Source organism: Prenolepis imparis, unplaced genomic scaffold, assembly GCF_030444845.1.
Source record: "Prenolepis imparis isolate NDT839.2.m4 unplaced genomic scaffold, iyPreImpa1.0 SCAF_607, whole genome shotgun sequence".
In the NCBI taxonomy this organism is placed as follows: domain Eukaryota; kingdom Metazoa; phylum Arthropoda; class Insecta; order Hymenoptera; family Formicidae; genus Prenolepis; species Prenolepis imparis.
Window position 1 is genome coordinate 1 of NW_028141765.1, and position 16171 is coordinate 16171.

Here is a 16171-nt window from a genome sequence, read left to right on the forward strand (position 1 = left end):
AAGCAGTGGTATCAACGCAGAGTACTATCCTGTACGGATGCAGCTTGTTTTCATGAAAAATCCGGTGGATCGTGGCACGACTAATACCAGAATCTCTTTCTCTACGCCTTAATGAATTGTGGGGATACAATTGAGCAGATGCAAGAATTTCTGGCGTCCTTTCCTCTATAACTGGGCGTCGAATTTGTCTACCTTTATTGTGATCAGGTTGAATAATGCCTTTATTAATAATTCGTTTACTTAAGCGAGAAAAAACATTGTATGAGTGAGGAACGCGATCTGGGTATCGTTCTCGCCACAATCTTGCAGCTGCTCTAAATTGACCACCACATTCACCTAAAATAAGCATCATATCCGAAGCTTCTGCGTTTGAATACGACATAGCTGATTAATGAGAATTTCGTTACGTGCTTTTCTGCAAGAGAAGATCATTTTTCTTCGCTGGAGAGCCTGTTAATAATTCCGCTTAAGTGAATTTTATGTACGGATTAATTGTTACGCCATGCGCCGCCTAGCGGTGTTTTTTGCCGATGAAATTCTTTATGCAACAAATAATTTCAAGAAAAGAATACGTGCTTGTATTGAAGTAAACGGTAAACATTTCGAACATCAGGCCTAATCACATGTAGCATCTAGCCATACATTTACACACACACAGACACACAGACATACGCGCGCGCACATACAAAAGAAATGTAAATCCGACCGGGCAACCTCCGCGCGGTAGACTTTGAGTAATGCTAACGCCGGCGGTACTGTAACTTTCAAGTTCCATAACTCGAAAACTACTTAATAAAAAGAGACTTACATATAGTGTTTTGAAAAGCTCTCGAGATAAGCTACAAGAATATGGAATGAAATATAGGTACTTCCATTTAAAAATTTCAAGGTCATTTTTATATGACCTTGACAACACTCTTCAAGGTCATACTAATATTACTATGTAATGCATTACTTGAAGCCCTACAACTTTTGTCTGAAACATTTTTGTCTGCCGCGCTCAGTTTTCGATATAATAGGGTGATACGGGTGGTCTGAGACACCCTGTATATATATACATATTTATATATATATATATATACATATTTATATATATATATATATATATATATATATATATATATATAATATTATACACATTATTTTTGAAATGACATATAGGAAATGTAACAAATTTAAAAGCCAAATTTCTCTCTCTCTCTCTCTCTCTCTCTCTTTCTTTCTCTTTTTCTTCTTTTCTTCTTTCATATCTCGTAAACAAGCATTGAAATCTCTCTTGAGGTTTAATATTTCTTATTTTACTTTTCTGGCTTGTTTTATTTATGTGACAAATGGCTTTTGTTTGTACAAAATTTTTTATTTTTTTTATTTTATATTTGTGAATGTAATTTTATTAGATTAATAAGATTTTTGCGATTAAAATGACATCAATTATAACATAAATTGGATAACTTTTCACTGAACAAGTAATTCAAATTACATATTTAATTAAAAATTATCCACTTTATGTCGTGTTTGGTGTTATTTTAATCGCTAAAATTTCATTAATCCATTAAAATTATTTTTAAACCGATAAAATGCAAATTAAAAGTTTTAATTTTTATTTAAAAGATATTTACATTCGTGAATTTATTGTAGATAAGGAAAGGTTCTCGATGTCGTCGAAGGCAGAGCGAGAACGAATAAAGAGCGAGCGAGATGACGTATCATCAAAGAGTTCCGAAGTCTCTCTCGCGAGGCTCCCTTTATCTATAATCTTTCATATCATATGACACTTTAGTTACTATAGAAAATAAAATTTGTATAATTCGCAATTTATCGGTTTGAAAATAATTTTAATGGATTATTGAGATTTTTGCGATTAAAATGACACCAAACACGACATAAATCGGTTCATTTTTAATTAGATATGTAATTAAAATTTTAATCGCTTATCTAATTAAAAATTAATCGATTTATGTCGTGTTTGGTGTCATTTTAATCGCAAAAATCTCAATAATCCATTAAAATTATTTTCAAACCGATAATTAAACTGCTTCACTTGTTCAGTGAAAAGTTATCCAATTTATGTTATAATTGATGTCATTTTAATCGCAAAAACCTTATTAATCTAATAAAATTACATTCAAAAATATAAAATAGAAAATATAAAAAATTTAATACAAACAAAAGCCATTTGTCACATAAATAAAACAAGCCAGAAAAGTAAAATAAGTAATATTAAACCTCGAGAGAGATTTCAATGCTTGTTTACAAGATATGAAAGAAGAAAAGAAGAAAATAAAGAGAGAGAGAGAGAGAGAGAGAGAGAGAGAGAAAGCAATATTTATTGAGCGCCCTGGGAGCAGAGTCCCCTCAGCGGCGCCATTTCTTAGAGTATGTTGAATACAATTATATGTGATCATAGTAGCGGTTTTCAAAAATATAAGCACAAAGTAAATTAATTAATACAAGTTATGTATATTGCAGATAGATAGATGTCAGACTGTAAAGGTCCCGGTGTGTCAGAGAGAGAGAGAAAAGAGTTAGAGTTAGGCAAGGCGAGAGCGCGTATGGTCCAACGAAGTAAGATCAAGTAGATGTGTATAGAGTCCCTGCTTAAATTCGTGCAGAGAGCGCGCCCCCTTGATAATTTGGGAGAGACCGTTCCAAAGTCCAGCAGAGACGGATCGAAAGGATGGTCTAAAAAGTTCGGTTCGACATTGAGGTGTTATTAGTGTGTCCTTGGAGCTTCTCGTATTCCTCACAACTTGCTCCGTCCTGAAGTTCAGGTTGTCGCGGATGTATGCTGGTTTCCCGGTTCGTAATATATTGAAGAGGAGGCAGCCCACAAAGTACGTTCTTCTGGCGTCAACCTTGAGCATACGTAGGTCTCTGTAATATGGGATGATATGCTCATCCCATCTAGCAGAGACAATAAATCTCACGCACGCGTTGAAGGCTCTATGTAGCTTGAGATTTTGTTCGGATGTCATATCCGTCAAAGCGGCACAGCAATAATCGATATAGGGTAATATGAGAGTAGTCACTAGCTTTAGTCTGAAAGCGGTCGGGAAGAGATGCTTGCAAAGTTTCAATCTGTAAAGAACGGAACGGATTTTGTTTGTCGTGTTTGTGACTTGCTTATCCCACGATAAGTTGTTAGAGATAGTCACGCCCAAATATTTGACTGATGATGCAAACACTGCCGTAGTCGCTCCAACCGTGATCTTTGGAAGGACGTTCAGATCAATTGAGTTTATATACCTTGAGGTACCAAAAATTATTGCTTGTGTTTTGTCAGGATTTAACAGAAGGCTGTTTGAGGTCGACCATTCAATAACATTCTCAATATCTTCATTAATTCTGCGTATGGCGTCCGACAACTTCTGCGGTTCGCAGTGGATGTAAATCTGCAGGTCGTCTGCATAGTAATTATATCTGCAGTACCTCAACACGTCTTTGAAATCAGACAGGTACAACGTGAAAAGCAGCGGACCCAGGACAGAGCCCTGCGGCACGCCCGCCCCCACGTATGACAGTGACGACACCGTGTCCGTTGCACGATCCTTTACCGCTTGAGTACTACCCGAAAGGTATGAATAGATCCATGACAGTACCGAGTTTGAGAAGTTCAAATTCTTTAGCTTCCTTATAAGCGTTAGGTGGTTAACTCTATCGAAGGCCTTGGAAAAGTCGAAAAAGATTGACACGGTGACCTTTCTCTTGTCGACCGCATGCCTCACCTCATCAAGCATTCTTATGAGGCATGTCTGCGTTGAGTGTGACCTACGGTAGGCAGATTGGCAAGGATCTAGTAGATCAGAATCCTCAAGATAATCACATATTTGCTCACTAACCACCCTTTCCAAAACTTTAGATAATATAGGCAATATTGAGATAGGTCGATAGTGTTTTGCCGTTGTAGGGTTCTTGATCTTCGGTATCGGGCAGACGAGAGCCGATTTCCACGCCGCAGGAAAGACACCATTCGCCAGAGAGAAGTTAAAAAGGTGCTCTAGCACAGGTAAGATAGAGTACTGAAATCGCTTCACAAATTTCAATGGAATGCCATCAGAGCCAACCGCGTTAGATTTGTTGCTTGAAATTACTTTCGTGATTTGAAATGGCGCAACGTATCTCCAGTGGAACTTAGTATCGTCGTACGTGTTATCCATGAGTTCCATAACTGAGAGTTCTTGATTCCCCTCATGAGACACCGCCGTTTCGCCCACGAAACACTTGTTCAGTTCGTCCACGGGAATAGACAGTTTTGCATTTAGATCTTTGGTCTTAATCAGTCCGAAGTGCCTCAAGGTGTTCCAGATTGAGTTTGACCTTTCCGAATCTTTAAATAAGTTGGAATAGTATGCTCGTTTCTTGGTTCTTATCAAATTTTGCGTCATATTTCGTAACTTCTTGTAAAGGTCGTAATCCTGACTATTTCTCCTTCTACGCCAAGCTCTCCTCGCAAGGTCCCTCTTACGCATGGCATGGCGAATATCATCCGTCAGCCATGGTGCTGGCAGATTCTTGAAATGTCGTCTTCTTAAAGGCAAGTATGTGTTGAGTAGCTCCAACAATGTAGTATTAAAGATGTCGATCTTCTCATCCAAACTACCTGCTGCGAAAAGATTGCTCCAGTCAAGGTCATTAATGTCAGAGAGCAGAGAGGCCTCGTTTAGATTATGCCAGTCCCGACAGACCATGAGCCTGTCACGCCGTCGCTCAACCCTGACAGCATATATAACATAAATCAAGTCATGAGCAGAAAGGAAGGCCACACCATGCTGACCATGCTCAACGAGCTTATCAGAGTCATCAATTATGCAAAGATCCAGGAGTGTACTAGAGTTCCTGAGATGATGTGTCGGACCGGACGGAACGAAGAAAAAACCTGACGCCATCACGAAGGAGTGTATCTGCTGACTGTCAAAAGTGACCCGAAGCAAGTCAGCATTAAAGTCACCCATGATGATCGTATGCCTATAGTCCGTCTGGAACTCCAAAAATAGTTGTAAGAATTCTTCGATATGTCCAATGTTTGGTGGTCTGTAAACCACGGCCAAAAGCAACCCGGCTGCATCCTCGAACGCGATCTCCGCGATGATAAACTCAGGTCTGCCGGCAGTAGACCCCGCGGAACTCGCCAGAACAGTTGCCCCTAGCGTGCTTGACAGGTAGAAGGCAACCCCTCCCCCGCCTCTACCCTCCCTATCACATCTGAAAAGAGTATAGCCAGGAAGCCTGATCATGTCGTCGGTGACTTCCGGCCGAAGCCACGTCTCAGACAGACAAATGGCATGATAGTCGGCTCTGCTGAAAAAATGTTGGAACTCATCAAGGTGCGCATATAGCGATTGACAGTTGACATGACATATCTTGAAGCCCTCAGAATTAGTTGATGATCTATCCATAATTAATGTTCGTGATTTTATCTTTGATCTTTCTGCATAGAATAGGACACAGTTTGCCGTCAGTGGCCATATGTGCAATGTCGCTGTTAGGACCCTGAAGACGCTTGCAATTTACGCACACAGGAGGTAGAACTCTCGCCGTGCAATCCCTCATCTCATAGTCTCCCGCACAACGCCCACAAGACGGCTTTTCTTTGCAATTTCTGGCCAGATGTCCGAATTGAAGACATCTGAAACATTGCAGGATTCTGATATGGTCCGCGAAGTCACAAGATTCATATCTCAGGAAAATCCGTCCGCTTCTTAGCAAGGCGGCCCGAATATCAGGCGTGACTTCTAGTATGCAGCTGGTAGAGCGTCTATTTTCTTTAGGCGAATAGATGTAGATGACCTTTAAGTTTTTGCCAAGTTCACCATCAAGATTTTGTGCGATGACTTCTTCTCGAATTTCTTCAGCCGTCATGTTTATAGGTACGCCGTGTACGACAATTCTAGGGTTCAGCTTGGTGTCCTCCTGAACCATTAAGCCCGCCTCCCGCAAGCCAGGATGTGCCTTGATCCTTTCCAAATCCGGCGAAACGGCTTCGATCTTCACAGCATTATTATGCGCATAGGATATCCTGTTGACCCTCAAACTGCAGTCCGATGGTTTGAAAACATTGCACAACATCTCCCTAGTCGACCTCGACGTTAGATAGTTACCCCTATGCTCCGCATCAGGAACGACCATGAAGCTCATTGACTCTGTCAACTCGACGGTGGGCCCCCCGGAAACGCGCACCTCCGCCCTTGCAGAGCTCGCAACCGATGCATAGGATCTTGTATCGACCCCCGGCGCCGTCGCAGGTACCTTACCCCCCGCAACAGTCTGCGTGCTAGGCGAGTGCAAACTCCCCCGTTCCTCAAAGATCTCGGAGACCGCCCGCTTAATCTCTCCGACCGACACGCACCCCCCCACGGATCTCTCCTCCAACAAGTTCAGCAAGACAACCGAAATCTCCATGAAAGCATCCCGACACACATGAAACGCGGACGCAATAGTGCTTTTTTTTTTTTTTTTTTTTTTTTCAAGCGATTCTTTACTCGAAAGAAGTGCCCTCGTGACAGACTCGGTGTGACGATTCACCGACGCTCTCAACGCATTCACTCTTGAGGAATTTATATGGTCTGACGATCTCTCTGACTCACCTGACAAATTTAAAATCGCCGCGCTCGAAGACTGCCTCACAGGTCCCCTCCTTCCTACGCCACTGTCATCGTCGTGCCCCTGCCCGCTCACGCCAGTATCGTTGAATTTATCATTAACATCCATCTCGACAGGTTAAAAGTCAAGAAAATAAATAAACAGAGTCGCCCACAAGACGGAGCGCCGACAGCTAAAAGTTACTGGAATCCTTTCCGTACTCAAGTCCTTAGAGCGGTCAAACGTCCAGTGAAAACAGAAAAGAAAATTGGACCATCCAGAATAATCAAGCAGGTAGTGCTTAGATAAGACTAGTCTAAAAAAGAAACGCCCCGAAGGGCAGATTACGGCAGAAAAACGGCACGCTGGCAGGAGCGCTCAAAGAACACGTCTATACACAAACTCACCAACACAGAGAAAGAGAGAGAGAGAGAAATTTGGCTTTTAAATTTGTTACATTTCCTATATGTCATTTCCATAATAATGTGTATAATAATATATATATAATATCTGAAAAATGACGTGGAAAATGTGTGTATATATATATTATAAATTTAAGAGCTAAATTTTTCCTTTTAAAAAATACTGTGAATAAATGTTTTTATTCTTTGAAAAGAAACATCGTCATTTCGAAATATATACATGTACGATATATTTAAATAATTATATATATATATATACCAGGTGTCCCATTTTAAAGGACCCACTCAAATATCTCATTGTTAGAAACACTGCGTTAAATCGAAAAATGTTTCCTACAAAAGTTGTAGGGTTTCGAGGGGGACATAACATAGTAATATTCATATGACCTTGGGCGGCGTCTCCAAGGTCAAATGAAGGTGAGAATGAATTTTGAAAAGAAGAAAAAATATTAGGAAAATAAAAAAATGCTTCAGATAAAAGTTGTTCAAATTAATTAGTAGAAAAAGATGTTATAATAAAAAATATGGGTTTCCATTTAAAAAATTCATTCTCACCTTCACTTGACCTTGGAGACGCCGCCCAAGGTCATGTGAATATTACTATGTTATGTCCCCCTCGAAACCCTACAACTTTTGTAGGAAACATTTTTCGATTTAACGCAGTGTTTCTGAGATATTTGAGTGGGTCCTTTAAAATGGGACACCCGGTATATAAATATTTCGTATATACTCATACATATATATACTCTAAAATGATTTTTTTTTAAATTGCATTTCTCGTGTTACTATATACATGTATTATTTTATCATCTCTTACAATTAGATTTAGTTACTATTTCTCACTCTGGCCGCAATATTACTGAGAGAGTGCTAGTACACAGCGCTCTTTTTCCAGTCACACTAACTCCCGTAAGACCACCGGTCTTTAATAGTACCTCGTCAGTGATGATGCGCATGAAGTGACAGAAAATCTATAGTTCATGTCACGCATATTATAGATTCTCTGTCACTTCATGCGCATCATGCGTGAATCGGAAAGTACCCCGTGTGACAAGGAGAGAAGATTGCGTCATCTTTGTCTCTCTTGCACCGTATATATTAATGTCCGTGTAAGCACACAACACCGAATATTCGTATGTTATCCTTGTCTCTCAACACGAGTGAAATACATAAATTATATAAATGAATAAACTCTCTTTAAATGATTGAATTTCAGAAACAACAAAAAAATAATTGAAAATAACATAAATTACATTTATTTTTAATTATATATATATTTTTTTTCATTTGTAATAATTACTTTGTTACTTTTTTCTAATATAAATAATATTTTTTTAAAAAGAAAGAAATTTTATTATAGAAATTTAATATAGAAAATATATACTAAATATATATCAAAATACAAATATAAGTGATAGGCCTTAAGAGCTGAACGCGGGTGTTGATGCGTATATTAAATTAATTGTGCACAGGGCACAAATTTTATTACTTGGTATACTGCCAAGTCTTGTAAAGATCTCATACTTGAGATTTTTATACATCCCCTCTAACCCCCTTTAAAGAATTAAAATGCGAAAGAAAAATATAGATCCGAAAGTCGCTGAATCAGGAATCGAACCCGAGACCTTTCGCTTGCCGGGCGACTGCTCTTCCATCTGAGCTATTCAGATCCTTTCGATTCTATATTTTTCTCTGTCCTTTAAATAAATACTTTAAATAACGCCTTTTCGGCCGGCGTAAATGAACAATAAGATTACTATTAAGGCTCTTCTGTATTAAAATACAAATATAAGTGATAGGCCTTAAGAGCTGAACGCGGGTGTTGATGCGTATATTAAATTAATTGTGCACAAATTTTATTACATAAGGCCTATCACTTATATTTGTATTTTAATACAGAAGAGCCTTAATAGTAATCTTATATATCAAAATATTTATAAAAAAAAGTATCTAGTTCAAATATTTAAATATAAATTATTTATTATTTATTTTACATTTTATGTATGTGTATGTGTAATGTATATGTATAAATGCGTGTGTGTGTATGAAATAAATATAAAATAAAATAATTAATATTAAATATTAAATATTATGCACACAAACAATAGCAATAACATAAATTTAAATTTTTATTAACTTCAAATTATAGAGTAGAATAGAAATTAATAAAACAGATATTTAAATGATGCATGTTTATATATACATTGCTATTGTTTTCTGTACATTGTATACATATTATTTTACAGGGTGTCCCATGACTGAAGGTCCATACTTTAAGGGCGTGTTGCTGATGCCATTTAGAGTAAAAAAAGTCTAATTGTGCGATTACGTGGCAGCTTTACGGGCGTGACTACAAAAAAAACTGGCGAGAGGCTGTTTTTGATTTAGATTCAGTAATTTATTTGAGAGGCTCAAGGCTATGGTACAGAAAGAATCGCAGGGTTTTTCTATATTTGCAGCCGTGTAACTGCGAAGGAAAAATACGTTAACTAGAGTCGTATTTTTCTCTCCAGAAAGCCGACGCGGGGAATATTCCTTTCGTGTTAAGAACTGTCGACCTGTTTCTGATCGTCGATTATTCGGTACATGCGACCGACCTTCGAGAAGGTTCGCTTACACGAGGGCAATAATTTGGCTTGAGACAATAGCTCTCTTTCCGCTTGCCAAAATATCGAAGGGCACAATCACATGTGTTTACGCCGGCCGTTCGTTCGAATAGAAGCGATCGGGAGCGTTCGGTTCTCGCGATCCGAACGCGCGAGATATTAGCGCGAAGCGCTGTTTCGTGCGCGCAAGCGTGGCCTCGGTCGCGAGATTTACCGCGCGAGACCGCGCGTCGACGCGCTGACTTTTAATCAGGCGGACCTTTTTATTTATCCGCTGGCGGATACAATGGTTTTCTAACATTTCCCGCCCGCCTCGTCAGGAGGACGAAAGTGCAATGGTCGCTCGGGGATTTATCGTGACACGAGAGCATGTAGGTATGCAATCTGATTACTCTTTCTCCTTATATATAATTGGCAGATAGATCATTGTACAATATATTCATCTAATGTGGTTATAGATTGCGTTTATTCTATCGCCAAAGATGCCGCGGTGACAACCTTGAGTGGGGTGGGCATGCACTGGGACGCTAATAGTGTAAGCGCTAATTACATGAGTAGTCGGATCGTTTGGCCACGCGGTCCTTAACGACACCGTAAGTTACTATACTAGTGGGCTATAATTAACATAATAATGTACACCCGGTGACTAAATTCGGTTTTTTTTTTTTTTTTTACTCAGGCAGTTCATGGTCGGCGGTGCTAGTGGTCGGTAGGGGCACGACTTTGACGACTGGTCGAATAAGTTCGCCGTTCGGAGTCCTTACGTCTACCACGCGGACCTGACCGTCCTCGCCAGGGTGCAAGCGGACAATGCGGGCCAGGGGCCAGCGGCAAGGGGGAGTGGCCTCGTTTTTTAGCAGGCACAGCTCTCCCTCTCTTAGATTTTTCGTTGTGGTCCACCACTTCGGTCGGGGCGTGAGTCCCTGCAAGTACTCCCGGGACCAGCGTTGCCATAGGTGGTCACGCATTTGCTGGAGCAGATGCCAGCGGTTGAGGCGGTTAGCGGGTACATCTGTTAACGACGGCTCCGGTAGGGCGTTCAGCGGGTCCCCGATCAGAAAATGACCAGGAGTCAGCGCGCCAAGGTCGTCGCTCAGAGCCTGAAGCGGCCGCGAGTTCAAGCAGGCTTCTACTTCGGAGAGAAAAGTGCTCATCTCCTCGAAGGTGAGCCGGGTTTCACCGATTACGCGCCGCAGGTGGTGCTTGAGGGCTTTCACAGCTGCCTCCCACAGCCCCCCGAAATGCGGCGCGGCGGGGGAGTTGAATTGCCATTTGATCCCATCATCGGCGAGCCGGCCGATGATCCTGTTGACCTCACGGCCCGCGGCTTCGAAGAGTGCTCGCAGGTGGGTGTCTGCTCCCACAAAGGTGGTCCCACGATCGCTATAGACGACCTTGCACACTCCACGTCGGGAAACGAAGCGGCGGAAGGCCGCCAGGAATGCGTCCGCTGTGTAGTCGCTTACGACTTCTAGATGGACCGCGCGGGAACTGAAACAGACAAACACCGCGAGAAAGGCCTTATAGGCCTTGTGTCCTCTGCCCTTAGAGGTCCGGAGCCAGATCGGACCGGCGTAGTCCACGCCAGTGTGCTGGAACGGTCGGCAGGGCGTGACACGCTCTCTTGGCAGGATTCCCATTAGCGGTTGCAGGGAAGCCGCCCGCCATCAGATGCACGGTAGGCACCGGTGGATGAAGCGGCGCACCCGCTGCCGGCCTCGTGGTATCCAGAACTTCTGCCGGATTGCTGCTATTGTCGTCTGGGCCCCTCCATGGAGCGTTTGTCGGTGATTGGCCTCGATCACGAGGTAAGTCAAGTGTGATACTGTGGACAAAATGACGGGAAACTTTGCGTCGTAACTACACAGCGCGTGCTTAATACGTCCTCCTACTCGCAGTATTCCAGAGTCGTCCAGCACCGGCGTGAGTTTATGGAGTGGGCTGCGTTTAAGTACCGCTCGTCCCGCGCGGACGTCCTCAAGTTCCTGACGGAAAAACGTAGATTGCACCACGCGCGTCCACCGCTCGAGTGCGGCATCCAGCTCCGCCAATTCCAGGCGCGCTGGCTGCTCGGGTGAAGCCTCCAGACGGTTGTCGGCGATGCAGCGGGCGCGCTAGCGCATTATCCAGGCCGTGACCCGCAGTAGGCGACGCAAGGACGAAAATCGGAGGAGTTCACTTACTTCGTGAAGGTCGACTGTGGTGAGGCATCGCGGAGGCCGCTGCTCCGGAATGTTCTCTCGATCCAGTGTCGTCGGGTCCGCGAGCCATGATGGTGCGTTTCGCTCTAGGAAGCTCGGCCCTCGCCACCACAGAGGGTGCTCCAGCAGTTCCCTCGGTGAGACTCCCCGAGAGGCACAGTCCGCCGGATTCTCGCGCCCCGGGACGTGGTGCCATTGTGCATCCGGGCAAGACCGCTGGATCTCAGCTACGCGGTTCGCGACAAACGTGGACCACCTTGCGGGATGACCGCGGATCCAGGCGAGTGTCATTGCAGAGTCCGTCCAGAGATGCATAGGAGGGTTATCCAGTTCCAACGTGGCTACGGCGTGCTGAGCCAGTTTTGTTACTAAAGCTGCTGCGCAGAGCTCTAGACGCGGTAGAGAGATTCGTTTTAGCGGAGCGACCTTGGTTTTCGCCATCACGATTGTGACTTGCGTGCGCTCGTCAACTTCAATCTTGAGGTAAACGACGGCGGCGTAGACCCGCTCGGAGGCGTCGGCGAATCCATGTAGCTCCATGGTATTTGAAGAATTGTCGCCGTGAAACCAGCGAGGCACGCGAATTCTCTCTAGCTAGGGAGCTCTTCTTCTAGCCTAGTCCAAGCAGCGGCTTCCTCAGCGGCCAAGGGTGCGTCCCACTCTAACTTCTGCAGCCAGGTGGTCTGGATGAGGAGTTTCGCCCTAACTATGACCGGGCCAGCCCAGCGGATCGAACAGTCGGGCTGTCTCTGCGAGCATCGAGCGTTTGGTGAGCGCCCCCCCCCCCGATTTCACCGTGGGTGCAAATTCGTCCGTCGAGGGGCTCCAGCGTAACCCGAGCACCGAATGTTCGGCTGAAGGTAGTAAGGTTGCGGCACATGGTCGCAGTCGGTGTTCGGCCGGCACGCCTTCCAAGATTTCTTCATTGTTCGCTGCCCACTTTTTCAGCGGGAACCCGCCCGTGCACAGCGACGTTATCTGCTCCCGGAGACGACGACTCGAGTTCAGGTCGCGAGCACCGGTAAGTACGTCGTCCATGTATATACGTCTCGCCTTAAGACTACCGCTCCGAGTGGGAATCGCTCCTCTTCATCCTTTGCCAACTGTTGGAGGACGCGAATCGCCAAGTAAGGAGCGCAAGACAGCCCGTAAGTCACTGTATTCAGTTGATATTCTGATGCCTCCTCTTCCTTCCATAGGATCCGCTGCAAGTCCCTGTCCGCCGGATTCACGAGGATCTGTCGATACATCTTTTCAACGTCAGCCACGAAGACGTATTGATGCCGTCGCCAACGCAACAGAACGTCCGCGAGGTTCGGAAGAAGATTGGGCCCGGAGTGCAGGACGTTGTTCAGCGAGACGCCTGCCGCGGTACGAGAGGATCCGTTGAAGACGACGCGAATCCTTGCCTCGCCACCTGATCCTCGCAACACTCCGTGGTGCGGCAAGTAACATACACCAGTCCCGTGCTCGCAGGGCTGCCTGGTGACGGGTGACATATGTCCGAGATTGAGGTACTCGGTCATGAAGGCACGGTACTTATCGCGGAGATCGACGTCATGCTCGAACCGACGGGTCATAACGGCTAGCATTCGCGCCGCGGCTCCGCGCGTCAGCATGAGATCAGGCAGCTCTGAGCGGACTGGCAGGCGGACTTGATAGCGACCATCAGCCAGGCGCTGGTGTGTCCGGGCGAAGTGATCCTCGCACTGTTGCTCGTCGGCGGAGAGCGCTATGACGGTTTGAGGTGGTTCTTCACACTCCCAAAATCGGCGTACCGCAGCGGATAAATCGTCCACGGTGGAGCACTGGAGAGAAGAAACAACGGATGATGAGTGCGCCGCACCCATCGCCCCCAACAGGATCCAACCAAGACGCGTCTGCTGGGCAATCGGCTCCAAGGGCCCTCCCCGACGGAGATCCGGCATCACGATGCTCGCGTACGCGTCGGCGCCGAGCAGGAGCTCTACCGGATCCAGGCTCATGAACTCTGGATCCGCGAGGTCGAGGCTTTCGATGTGCGGCCACGAGCGCGCTTCCCCGTTCACTACCCCGCTAGAAGCGGAGAGGCGCGGCAACACTAGTGACGACACTGAGAGGTTAAATAGTCCGGAACGCGCGGCGACCGTGGTAGTAACTCGGCCTCGCGCGAAGCCCGACTGGATGCCGCCCACCCCGAATATCGCGACGGAAACAGGAGTGCGCGGAAGACGTAACCTTTGTGCCAAGGATTCGGCGATTAGCGACGTTTCTGATCCCGGGTCAATCAACACTCGAACTACGTGCCGGGCGCCGACGCGATCCGTCACCAGGACGCGAGCTGTTGCGAGCAAGACGGGCACGCATTTCGCCTTTCGCGCGTAGCGTTCCACGTAATTCGAGGACAAAATTTTATGACGTTAAACTTTGGGCAATATATAAAAAATTAAATATATTAAATATAAGGTGTAAAATCAGATTATAAGTTAAGTAAAAATTATATCCAGTTTCCTGAGTACATTAAAAAAATTGTTTTTTAAAAGTGCATATTAAAAAAAATTGTTGAATTAATTTTGTTTTACATGAATAAATATTCTAATTTGCATAAATAATAAAAAAAAGTGCAAGTGACGGGAATTGTTTAACGTCATAAAATTTTGTCCTCGAATTACGTGGAACGCTACGCGCGAAAGGCGAAATCTCGTGCCTGCCGCCGCACGAGTCCACGAGACGCTCATCGTTGGTGAGACAAAGCCAGAGCGATAAATTGTTGGTCCTTGTCTGACTCATCTGTTTGGTTCTCAACTTGATTCTTATCTGAGTAGTTTGGATATGAACCATATCACGGATTCGTACCATTTACTACGTTTTTTACCGAGCGTAACGACGTAGTTTATGTCCACTTTCTCAGGGGGCGCATCAGTACACGCGTCCGCTGAATCGCGGTAGCCGCTCTCATGTTTCTCTCTGATTTAATAATTTTTGTCGGCTAGCTTCATATAGGTCCCAATCACGGTCTTGTATACAGGTATTGCAACTCCGATGGTGGGGGCAGAGAGAAGACTGAGAGACGTCACGGCCCGGTTTTAGGTGATCCCTGAAAGCGATACGCCCTCTGTGGACATAGAAAACGTGGACATGAACTACATAGCCAATGTCCACGAATGTTCTCAGAGGGTAACGCATAATGTCCACAATTTTGGTTGAGATCCATGCTAATGTGCACGAAATGACGTATATGTACAGTGGTGGTCAGTGAGGTTGCGGGACATATTTTTTTAAAAATAAGTTTATAAATGTGTAGTAAAATTTAAGATACAAATCTTTTCATGTGCTTATGCGTAAATATGAATGATCATGATATCAAATTTGCGAATAATGCATAAGTACATGAAAAAATTTGTATCTTGAATTTTACTGCACATTTATAAACTCATTAAAAAAAAGTGTTGCAACCTCACTGACCACCGTACATATATTAATATCGCTCTCTCGCTCTCTCTCTCTCTCTCTCTCTCTCTCTCTCTCTCTCTCTCCTCTCTCTCTCTCTCTCTCTCTCTCTCTCTCTCTCTCTCTCTCTCTCTCTCCTCTCTCTCTCTCTCTCTCTCTCTCTCTCTCTCTCTCTCTCTCTCTCTCTCTCTCTCTCTCTCTCTCTCTCTCTCTCTCTCTCTCTCTCTCTCTCTCTCTCTCCTCTCTCTCTCTCTCTCTCTCTCTCTCTCTCTCTCTCTCTCTCTCTCTCTCTCTCTCTCTCTCTCTCTCTCTCTCTCACACACACACACACACACACACACACACACACACACACACACACACACACACACACACACACACACACACACACACACACACACACACACACACACACACACACACACACACACACACACACACACACACACACACACACACACACACACACACACACACACACACACACACACACACACACACACACACACACACACACACACACACACACACACACACACACACACACACACACACACACACACACACACACACACACACACACACACACACACACAATTATTGAATTTTAGTTGATCCATGTTCGAGCTTATCGTCCAATGCGCCTTTTAAGTAATATTTTTTAGAGAAATTTTCATGTTTGTTGTAAGGCTAAAAAAATAACCCCTTCATATCAATGCTGGTGGCGTAGCGGGAGAGCACAAGACTAGTAAATACGGGGAACCCCGGTTCAAGACTCTAGGCTGTCATAATTTTTTTTTTTTTTTTACTTTTAATTTTTTTTATTATGTTATATGTACATATAATATGTATTATTTATTACGTAGAAGTAAATATTCCGCATATATTTATTGTTAGAGACGCATATAAGTACTCTGCGTTGATACCACTGCTT

The 16171-nt window shown here is 44.2% G+C and overlaps 1 protein-coding gene across 1 annotated transcript; it reads right to left on the reverse strand.

Moving 5' to 3' along the window:
• Positions 1 to 12812: 12812 nt before the first annotated feature.
• Positions 12813 to 14628, reverse strand: LOC145948712 (uncharacterized). The gene is made up of 2 exons (XM_083058314.1): positions 14460 to 14628; positions 12813 to 14128 (listed from the first exon to the last, which is right to left on the reverse strand). Exons 1-2 carry the CDS (start codon positions 14626 to 14628, stop codon positions 12813 to 12815), a joined length of 1485 nt encoding a protein of 494 aa, XP_082914440.1.
• Positions 14629 to 16171: the final 1543 nt, after the last annotated feature.

What these genes read in the sequence shown, in the direction of transcription:
- LOC145948712 (XM_083058314.1), bottom strand. Translation starts at nt 14,628, where the DNA reads ATGGTTCATATCCAAACTACTCAGATAAGAATCAAGTTGAGAACCAAA. An exon ending in TTTCGCGCGTAGCGTTCCAC is followed by an intron (nt 14,129 to 14,459) that starts GTAATTCGAGGA and finishes TGCTCGCAACAG; the next exon opens with CTCGCGTCCTGGTGACGGAT.